Source organism: Pieris brassicae, chromosome 3, assembly GCF_905147105.1.
Source record: "Pieris brassicae chromosome 3, ilPieBrab1.1, whole genome shotgun sequence".
NCBI lineage: Eukaryota > Metazoa > Arthropoda > Insecta > Lepidoptera > Pieridae > Pieris > Pieris brassicae.
In genome coordinates, this window is record NC_059667.1 from 417,534 (window position 1) to 429,520 (window position 11,987).

At 33.5% G+C, this 11,987-nt stretch overlaps 1 protein-coding gene across 1 annotated transcript; it reads right to left on the minus strand.

Moving 5' to 3' along the window:
- Nucleotides 1-1,397: 1,397 nt before the first annotated feature.
- LOC123707258 (zinc finger Ran-binding domain-containing protein 2-like) lies at nucleotides 1,398-2,727 on the minus strand. The gene is made up of 3 exons (XM_045657154.1): nucleotides 2,513-2,727; nucleotides 2,084-2,313; nucleotides 1,398-1,854 (listed from the first exon to the last, which is right to left on the minus strand). The coding sequence occupies exons 1-3, from the start codon at nucleotides 2,644-2,646 to the stop codon at nucleotides 1,532-1,534; spliced, it is 687 nt and encodes a 228-aa protein (XP_045513110.1). The 5' UTR covers nucleotides 2,647-2,727; the 3' UTR covers nucleotides 1,398-1,531.
- Between the last annotated feature and the right edge of the window lie 9,260 nt (nucleotides 2,728-11,987).

Consider the following 11,987-nt stretch of genomic DNA (forward strand, 5'->3'; position numbering starts at 1 on the left):
GTTATGAAGTTAATCTACCTATAAATTTAAATTTTTATTTATTATAACCATGTAATGTAATGAAATATTAGGAAAAAGAAATAAAAACATAACATAATTTAAACTTTATTTCATTATATTCTTATAATATGTAAACCTATAAAATAGTAAACTATACTATGCTAATTAATAATATTCTCTACAACCAATTACTTCCTATTTTTAATTAAAACATTTCTAACTAAGACTAGTTTTTCATTAGTTGTAAGTTCTTTATTTCTTAATATTAAATGTTTGTTTTTAAAATTTACATTTATTAAATTAGTCTATTAATTTTTGTTTAGGCATATAATATTCTGCTATTGCTATATTTCATTCTTTTTTGCCTTTGCTACTTCTCTTACGAGCATTCTTCTTTAAATTCTTTCATTTTAGACGAAGTTGCTGAGGCAATATCCTGGGACAAGTGGTAGCGGTGGCGTTTAGCGCTGCGCTGCGCCAAGCGAATCCACTCATCGTTTTTTCATTTATAGCTAGTGGCGTTGGTGGCTTTCTTATTAATTGTTTTAGTTTCTTGTATTAGGTTAAGGTTAAAACGTGCATTGCTTCTTAGACAGAGGTCGACCTTTTACCTAATAAAACACATTTATATAACATTAATATGACAAAACACTCAAAGGCGGGAAATCAGCGTCATGCAAATAAAATAAACCAAATACTTACGGTTTCAACATCCATTACGACAGAGATTATAGTTGTATAATTTATAATATTATGTTAATTTGTACTTAAGCAAACCACACTTATATTTAGATTTTAGAAAATAGCGGGCACAAAGATTCATGAAGCCATGTGTTGACATTTGTCAGTTGTCACAAAAATGAAACGTTCCGTTCCTTACTAAAATCATATTACCACAAAAAACATAAATTATCATATTTAATAATATAAATAGAGACCTTAAACGTTTATATGAGTAGCTATAACCAAAAATATTTGTTACTATAGATACATAGTCCTACTTATTTTATTTTATTCCAAAATCAGCAACCTTTTAGTATGCTTGAACAAACATATTGCATTTAACGAAACGCGGTCGAGAGGGAAGGATCACGCAAAAGATGACGTGCAATCTATTGTCGAATAAACAATCGGGTAGCAAATGTTTTATATTGGCATGCAGATTGGAGATCGATCTTTAGATATGAATTAATCCAAGATTAGATTTAGACTTAGATTGAGGATACATTATTAATTTTGGGCGTTAGGGTCCTTCAAGAAAAGAGTACCAAATCTTAAAAGGCCGGCAACGCACTCGCGAGCCCTCTGGCATTGGGGGTGTCCATGGGCGGCGGTATCACTTAACATCAGGTGAGCCTCCTGCCCGTTTGCCCCGTTTTATAAAAAAAATAATAATAAACGTTGCAGCGCCACTAATTCAGCTATTATGTTAGTGAATTGAGCGAAGGAAGTCTATGTCGTTTTTAATTCCTTAATAATAGAATGATTAGTATTTGGCAATACAAACAACATATTAATAAAAGCTTTATAACTAAACAGCTTGAATAAATCCTAGCTTCTTATAAAAAATCAGCTCCCAACGTTTCAGCTTTGCGATCGGGGCATCTTTGTCCACATGTTTACTGCGTTTGTACTTTCTGAGAAAATGACCATCAACTTTCACACGTTGGTCACAATCACGGGTCACGCTCACTCCATTGACTGTGACAACAGCCATGTCATCATGCATACGTGACCGAGGATAGAACATCCACCGCTTTGAGCCGAGGCCGTCGCTTTTAAGTATCTCCTGTATCCTGTCTTGGCGTTTTTTTGTTGCTAAGTATTTCGTCGTACTCTTCTTATGTTTACTAGCTGAAAATATAATCATACATAAGTCAGACAAAGAACATATGCGTGTGATGTAAAATTTAAACAATTGAAAACGTAAAACCTGGTTGTATAATAAATATCTTCTAAGGTTTATTATATGTATATATTGTTAATTATAACAATCAAGTAAATGCAATATACAAAGAGTAGGTGCTATATATTAAGGAAATATATATCTATGATTTATCAGTCGATTTTATGAACAACCTACGCGTTAGATACAAAATTCGAAAAGCGTCCAGAAAGCTTGGCTCGCGCATGTTTAAGTCCCGGCGACTCCCCGTTCGCCCATGACTTCTGCTTCTTGATCGTGATCTTGACCGTGAATGAGATCTTGATGTCCGTGAATGAGATCGGGAGTGATCTGAGAGGGATGTTCTACTTCTCGAACGTGATCTGTTCGTTGCACGTTTTGATTTAGTTTGCTTTGAGTGACTTTGTCTGAAAGAATAGCTTTATATAGCAACTTGTTTCACTACTCAAAAAACTTTCGTAGGAAGGGTTTCGCCATAGATCATGGATCATATTTTCACTATAATTTTTCTCAAGTTCATTTTAAAAATAATAATATTTTAAATATATAATAAAATAAATTTAAGCCTATTTAATTATTTATCTTTAGTAAGGTTAAAATCGTTACCTTCTTGTGCTTTTGTCTTCATGAATAGGGCCCGCATCGTAATAATCCCCAAAACCATCCCCATGATCAGGAAACTGCCCCTCTGATCCTGCAGGGGGATATTGATTAGGATATGGGTATCTATATCCTTCCATTATTTGTCATCAGAATTTGTGGGTAAAGAAAATATTTTTAAAAATTTATTTCATTTTCGAGTTAGACTCGTGGCACTGTCAAATTTGATTTTTAAATCTAATGTCAGTCCTTCATAGAGTTTTTGTTAAATTTATCGAATTTTGATTCAAATCGTTTTTTATAAATTATAGTAATGATGCAGTGATGTTAAATCCACACATATGGCCTTAGATTATATTAATATTTTTTTATACTATTTTCTTTCTTGTGCTTGACTGCTTTTGCGTTAAAGACAAGGCGGTTTTTATCACTCACGTTGATTGGATTCGAGCAATTATTCATTGTTTTCAAAAAAATTCATTAGTTCACAACGTGTTTCGAATGCATGACCTCAGAGTTGACGTTGAGTTGAAAACAAGGCCAATTTTTTTCCTTAATTATTATATCGAAAGAATTTAATTGTTGAAAGTAAAATGCCCTAAATAAAAGTTATATATGAAAATATATATCATTATTTACATATTGTATATAAATCGTCACAGGTATCGTATATTGGTAAACAGTAAAAAGTTATCACAGTGTTGAAATTCAAATCTGTACAGTGGAAGTAATACGTAGATACAATTTACTTAACCAAGCTTTAATATAATTATGATTGATTCCGAATTTATGGCAAAATTTTATACTAATATTCAAGATTCCAAATCCAATCACCAAACTCCCCAAATTAATGATTATATCGAAGAAAAGATTTACGATTCCTTATAATTGAACCCGAATGAATCTGAACGATTAACTTCACGAATAAAAAGAAAAAGAAAGATAAATTAAGAATCGATGAATGCCTAATGGCTTCCTCCATTAGGATTTTGACTTTGATTTTGCGTGAGGGAAAATTTTTAACTACTTCCCACAGGAGTTTGTTAAGTTTCCGTGGACTTATAGAACAAACAACGCACAAATTTTATTATCGAAATTTGTTGTAAGAACGATGTTGTAATAAATAATAATAGTTAATTTTTATCGGTGTAAAAAGCGAGGATGCCCACCATAAACCTGGGAAAATGGAATAAAAGAGATAGCCGGGAAGGATTGGAAAATTGTGGAAGAATTTGAAGGCTTTCACTCGTATCGAATCAAATAACGCGTACTGGTGTGCTGTATTTTAATTATGATTTTATTTTAACTAGATTTTACAGATGATTTACAGAGATACATAGATTACAATTCTAAACCAACTCAATTGCATAAAAATAATGAGTACTCAGTAATAAAGAGTCATTATTATGTCTCAAAACATATAATATCATAAATTAATGATATAAACGTTTTTCTTTTTGATGCATACTATTTTAAACAATAGATCAATATTATTTTTTTAAAAACTTATATCAACTGAGCCGTTTTATTAAGCATAATTGCAAAAATAGAAGGTTACATACATTGGTAGTTACTCAAAGGAAGGTCATTTCTAGTAATTTTAATGTTATGTTTCTCTGTAGAAATCTTATTCAACTTCTCTAGCAAGCGAAGCGTATCTCCACAATTTAGTGTTCATGAATTTTACTTCAATTTAAATATGACTATATTTTACTGCCCACTTGTGATTTTCCTTGCAATACACGTTTTCTAGCTTTTTTATTTTAATTACTGTATGTATACGTCGGAATTGGCTCAGACATCAGAAGTAAAGCACGAATACAGCGGCGATTCGGGTTTTTATAAACCCGAAACGTAGTGGGGCAATGACGTCAGGTGCATGTGCCGCTAGCACTCGATATCGCTGTCTTTTTTGTACCAACTACGTAGGTACGGTACGGCGGTGGGCGGTACGGCGGTGGTAGCACCGCCGTCATATATTTATATTAAAAAATAAATATACACGATCATTAATAACAAATAGGAGACGGTAAATACGTACATGTTCGTACACAACACGCTAAATTTGTGTTATAAACATTGAAAAGTCAAAACTAAAGAAATATTTTATTCTTTTTATCAGCAGATCGATAAATACCCTTTTATACAAACATCAAATACGTATTAATAAAATAATCAAATTAATGCTGCATGGAACTGAATAAGGATGCTTCTTGCCCGCTCTATGCCCCCGACTTGCGAACTGGTAGTAAATGTAAATTTATAATCAATTTCTTTCTTTTAAAAGATTTCACCAGCAGTTAAAAATTCTAACCCTCAGATCTATTTGTAATTTATTACATATATTATTATATAATTGCCATTAATGATTTAAATAAATAAAGACCGTACTTCACAACATTCATGGATTTAAAATCGAGTTACTCGTTACTATAGCTATTTAAGTTTACTTTAAGCTAGAAACCCGATCAATTCCGTGCTTAATACCCATACAGCGTGATGGGTATCAAGTAGTCTAACCCTCAGATGTGAAGTTTTGTTCGGAGCACTTCTGTCGAGTCATTGAGACGCGAACGATACTTTATATGCATTAAGCTCTTAGCTATTTCTGAGCTACTCCAAAGTACACTAAAAATTTTCAGGGGCAAAAGTCGCATTTGTGGTATCTTATTATTAATATGTATGAAGCAATTGAATGATATGGCGTATAATTTGACGTTACGGAACAGATTCATAAATCACAAGCTAAGCACAAATTTAGATAAATAATTAAATATGTTTATTTTGGAATATAACATACAGGTATCACTTATTCCACGTCATTTAATTTGTATCGGTAGACATTCCTACTCATCGGCAAAGAAGATGGAGGGTTTAGGCCGAAAGAAAAAGCCAGCGAAAAAATTCTCGATACGCTTTTAAAATATTAAATATTCATACAATATGAGTATTGCTAATATAGATTGAAGAATCCGTATCGTATGATTCGCTCCGTACTTGTATTAAATTATTCAGAAAACTGAACGGAAACCTCGCAGTCCAGTTTCCGGAAGCGGCATCTATAGATATACTAGACTACTAAATATTCAATGAAATTATGATTAACTGTTTTTATCTAAATTACCTCTTGTCACGAGGCTGATGTCTAATTAGTTATATTGGAGCCAACAGGCATCGCTATAGATGGCAAGCGGCCGGATGGGATGTCTTTGATCCCTTGGACGATGGGCTTCGGTGTGGGATGCTTTTTGTGGACACGTTAGCCACGTCTCACTTCCCTCGAACAGGCACAAAAACTGGCGTGGTCGCAGAGAAAATAATAAGAGTCTTCCCTCCAATTTTGATTTTGTTTCTCCTACCAAGAAGAACCAGAAAGAAACTCCGCCACTCTTTTTAATTGCTCAGTTTTGAGTCATACAAATTGTTTGAACTGGAGCAAATCAATCCCAAGGATTAGGATCATTTCAATATTCGTCAAATGTATTAATTAATTTGCGTTTAACGAGAGCTTTGAATTTAATTAGTGATAATTATCTAATTTCGCTTGGGAGTTTGTTGTAAAAACAAATTCAATTTTCATATAAGGAGTGTTTTATCGTCTGGAGCCTGGGTGGGAATTAGTTCTGTTTCGAGTATTATGCTGGTGAAAGTCACAATTTGTTCTTAAATCTTTTTTTTTACATACAACAAGACTTCAAGAATATATTGACCAGATAGTGTCATAATATTCAATTCAATTCAATCAACCTTATTCCGTACCGACTCACTGTAGGAAACACAACAAATACTCTGAATATCCCGCTTCTGCAGCACAAATATGGATTTAACATATGCAGCAGTACCCCACAGTAGAATACCATACGACATAACGCTGTGAAAGTAGCTATGATACACAATTTTAGCCGTGTCTTTAAAAACTGTCTGATTTTCTTGACTGCATATGCTGCAGAACTCAGCCTATTCGAAAGAGTCCCTATTTGTGGAGTTTACTATCTATTGAAATTGAAATACAGTTTAGTCAACAAAGTTTAGTTCACTGTCCTTAACTTTCAGGTTACCAATATCTCGATTTACGCTAGAAGTTGTAAATCATATTTCTTTTATAATGATGATACATTATAATTAGTATTGGTTGGTATTTTCTTCTCAACATTTATATTATTAAATAACATGCAGTTAATTTATTAGAGCTGCTTTATCCTACTCACTACTCCGTCTTTAGGATTAAAACTAAGGCAACTAAAACACTTTATAACTTCACTTGAGTCCGTAGTCGACTCAACTCTTTAATGGCGTTCATTGTACGGCCTTTTCAGTTTTCACTGGCCTTATAAACGTACGATTTCAACCTTCTTAAGCTCGGCCAATTTTATTTTGAGAAATACAACTTGATTCAAACATTTTTAGTATACTGGCACTAATTACATTGCAATTTTTGACTCTTCAAAAGATTTTTATTAAAGCATTTCGTGATTTTAACAAATCTCATAATACGGAAATTGGGTCAACCTATTTTGACTGTGGCTTTTTAGTCTAATAAAAATCGTAATATTCCCGTTTATCACTTCTTTTGGTTGTTTTGGTAGATAATATTATTTTATGAATTTTCGTTTTAGTAACAAGCATCTCCCAGTAATCGTAGAATGTCGCTGTCCTCGAAGTGCTACACGCGTAGCAATTCACGTAGCAACTCTACAGTACGTACCTACATACAACGCTACGTACAGCTACGCAACGTAACAGTGGAATTATTTTAGTCACATTATACGCCTGTCTAAGGCCAACTAAAACATCAACCAAACAATCATATGTCCCGTAAGACCCTCAAGGGACGAAAAACGTCAAAATCATTACTCAAACGATAACATTACTGTGTTACATGGATATGAATTTCGATATTTTTAAACGGACCCATGTCAAATATAACGAACGGCGTGACAAAATACTAAACATCTATTCAATGAAATCTTTTTGGTGTCAAGCAAATATATACCTTATTTGCAGGAAATAGAGGCAGGGATCAGAAAGGATCAGATTGTGGTACGCGTGACAAGGGTTGCCCATGTAAATAGTAGGGTTTGCAGATGATTGTGGATGCCAATTAGAGTATATAGAATGTATTTTGTTTAGTGATATAAATATATATACATTCTGTAACGACCAATTAGTCACATTGAAATACATTCCATATAGGCAAGGGGGTTTATCAGCCTTCTGTGCCTTACGATGATCATGTAAGAACGTCTAGTTTAATATAAAATTGACAGCAATGTAACCACATAATTATTGTAATTATGAGAAGACGGAATTAATTATCTGCAAAACACGCAAGACACAGATTCATAATACAAGGAAAATTAATATAAGGAACAGGATATAATTTGTTATCAATTATATGTAATTGCGTTTATTATCAAGAAATCTTATTAAAGATAAAATCTTACTCGTATTAAAATAATATGTGATACCTAATTGTCAATAATAAAATAATAAATTGGTGGCGCTACAACCCTTTTTTTTAGGTCTGGGCCTCAGATTTCAGTATCTGTTTCATGATCATTTGTAAATCTAATAGACAAGTAGATGTATCCTTCACTGTATGGGCAAATGTTAAATGCGCACATAGAAAGAAAGTCCATAGGTGCACAGCCGAGGATCGAACCACAACCTCAGAGATGGAAGACGCACGCTGAAGCCACTAGGCCAACACTGCTGCACAACTTATTTCCTTACGATTTTCGAAATTACCTTACGAAGTTCTTGATGGATATTTAAAGATATCGCTAGAACCTCGTAGGGTAACTTTGATCAAATTTGGTTTAAGCATGATGAATATCGAAACGGAAAGTGCATACTTACTGGGAGTGATTTTGAGACTGTTCGTTCCGGACACTTAACACCGCTGCCGGAAACACAACCTTTTTGCTATGTATTCGACTAGCACTGTCCAGCGTCAACAAGATTCCAGCAGCAGCAGCTCTCACAGCTTAATAGTTTTGTTTACTCTTCGGCGAAGAACGACCTATTTATGAAGCGTATATTTATAAAAATAACTTACTTGTATAATAGTTTTATAACACTTTCGTTGAAATTTAGTTAGTTTAAAGTCTTAATTAAATTAAATTAATTAAGTTTTATTAAGCCTGTACATGACTGCACACCTACTTAACCTTTCATTGGTAATACAATTTTCGAGTAATTTCCCAGAAGCCCGACGAGAGTTTAGTTTTACTGGTATTTATTTGTTTAAATATTGACTACCAAAGCACCATAATCGCGCAAATTTAAATCGCTTTCGAATTGTCAGATTTTTATTACTATAATGATCGAATGAAAAAATTGTCCTCTCATTCGAATAAGGATAAAGTAATTAGATTACAGTAAATTCTAATTTAACATAATTACTTGTTGTAATATTTACGTTTGTTAGATGCAATCAATAATTTAGCTATATAGCTAATAAATAACAATAACACAAACGGCGCGGTCTCACAATAAATCATTACTATAATATTGCAATTAATATTAATTACGCGAAAGGAGCAAATAGGGTTACAATGAAATATTGTTCATTGCGAGATAAAATCTATTGCTCCTGTTTCGCGTCGATTTAATCTTAACAAAAGTCGTAAATGTGTTAATCAACTCGTTTTTATGTTTTATAAACGTTTTTGTTGATTATTCACATTACAGAATTTATATGAAATTAAAAATATGGAACATTAAAAATAATCGTAATGGTTTTAACTGTAAGTTAACTGTTTCTATATACGAATAACTATATACGAATCAGAACTATTAAGTTTATTTTTTTGTATTAACAAGAAGACCCGGTGAAGAAGATAAAATTTAAAAATATACCAAAATGATTGAACCTACGTACCTCTTACGGACAAATTTCTGAACACAACTAAAAATCAATGACAACCAAGTGACAATTTCTTATTTCTAAAAAGACAAATAACATTAATACTTCCCAGCTAGGAAGCTAGTTTTTATTGGAAAAATGTATTTGTGTACAATATATTTCACTTATGACAATATTTTGAGTTTTAGTACATGTTCGGCGTGCAAGGCTTTTGGCCGTGGGTACGCATGAAACCGGCTACTGGCTTCACCCTTACCCTTAGTCAAATACAGGAACATTTTTTTAGCCTGACACACTCCGAATCGTAACCTGTCTACGGCTTGGGGTTCCGGTTTGCGCTGTCAAGCTAGAACATCACGGACTGTCATGCCAAAAAAGTGCTAACCGCTTCTCGAGACATGCCGCACTTAAGGATATCATACGCCGGCTCCTTGACTTCGTCAACGTGCCAAGTCTACTTGAGCCACCTTAAATTGCAAGAGACGATGGAAAGAGACCGGACGGGATGGGATTGATATGGGATGCAACCTGTTCAGACACGCTGGCCCCTTCATATCAAAATGGAACCAACAACAGAGCTGGTGCGCTTTGTGACGCGGCTGAAAAAGCAAATATGGGTCTAAGCTCCGAATATGATTTTTAGCTCATTCCGTGTCGAGACCCTTGGTTCGAGGGGTCCTAGCACTTGTAGCTTTTAAATAAATAGCAAAAAGGTACGACGATATAACATGAGACCGAAGGGCTAGCAGCTACCTCGGACAAAGAATTAGTCTAGCTTTTCAAAGGGTAGTATCTTCGGTACCTTACTGCTAGTATCTTCGGTACCTTACTAAAGGTACTCTTTTTAATAATATTGTTACGAAGACGGGTCGACTGCAATGTTTCTAGATTTTTCCACTAGTTAGAGAACTTTTCAGCAGGCTGTAATATGATTTCTGACCGTTTCAGGAGAGGGTCAATCACGTATTAGAAAATTGTAATTTCCATAATGTTACCCTAGTTTTCAGGAAGCTGAAACCTTTTTTCAGTCGGTTTCAGAACATATGTAGTAGAGTGGTGCAGTTTTCAGGGGACACGTTTTCAGGCGTTTTCAGGCCTAGGTATACCCCTTTGATGAAGGAATATTCTAGACCAAACTTTCTAGGTGTGAGACAAGGACGAAATGATACGAGGGAGAGAGAGAGAAGATCAGAACTTTCTCGAAACTAGACTGAGCACTCTAGAACGCCGTACGACAAGGACGGAGCAACGTGGGAAAGAGACAAAGAGTGCGGACGTTCTAGAATTGTGCAATCGCTACTCAGTAGCAAGCCTGCCTAGAAAGTTCTCGAATATTGTTTAGAATTATTCCCAGGGATATATAAGCGAGCCGAAACGCGACTAGTCACCTTTAGTTTTGAATGCGATAACAAGAGAGAAACACCGAAGCGATAAAGTGCGAATAAAGTGAATACAAGTGATAAAGTACTGTGTGAAGTGTGCAAAGTGAAGTATTTAGTGACTGTGTTTTTGCGTGCAATTAGTGCATCTCTGCAATTAATTTGTGCCCATAAATTCCTCATTGATTTATCAAGAAATAAACCCTTGAATAAATCTACGGCATATTCTATCCGATCCCCTAGCTCGTAACAATATATTATAGTTATTATAAATAATATAATTCGTTATATTATATTTATGTTACCAGTATTATGTTATATTAATATTAATAGTGAATGTATTAACAATAAAATGGTTTTGATTTAGTAGATTTTCAAAATCGACATAGTTAAATACTATTCCAGTCCGTGATTACACATTCTATTCTGAAATTTTTAATCGTTTTAATATTATTATTATTTTATTATGATAAATTATAAGACATTTGTATACGTATTTTTATATGGCTGATTGTTTTTTTTTCAATCAATCTCAATGTACCTCACACTTGTACTTTGTTTCTCTACTAATTATTTATATTGCCCTATAAACCTTCTTTGAAGTTTTACAAATATTTACCAACTGCATTTCATATATATATATATATATATATATATATATATATATATATATATATATATATATATATATGTAGATGTTTCATGCTATACCGAATCGTATTTAAGTATACAGATACGCCTTACCTGGAGTTTATAGAAAAACTTTTCTTATTATTTTAGAACGCCACAATGCCGCCAAATATATATTATATTATACCATTTATCCTCCTAACCACTTCGAGCGACACAGGATATTCAGCATTGTCCGTAAAAAGCACTCATCGTGGTTACCTATTGCGCAATGATGGATAGCTGTGAACGCGTTAGCCGAACCCAAAGCTCAATAAATCATTCGTAGGCGGTAAGAAGCTGTAAAAAGCAATTACGTTTAATTTTCCCTCGTCAGCAATTTTTATTTTATTAATTAGTAACAGATGGAAATATTCTTATTAGATGAATAAATGGATTTTTATTTTAACCGAATTGGTAACGCAAAGATTTAAGATATTGCCACATTTTCGTTTAGTCTGCCACGGAATTAAAGAAATGATTAGCGTTCATCATTATTTGCGTGAAACATTATATCTAATATTAATTTGTAAGTAACGTAACGTATATTAATAATGTGATATTT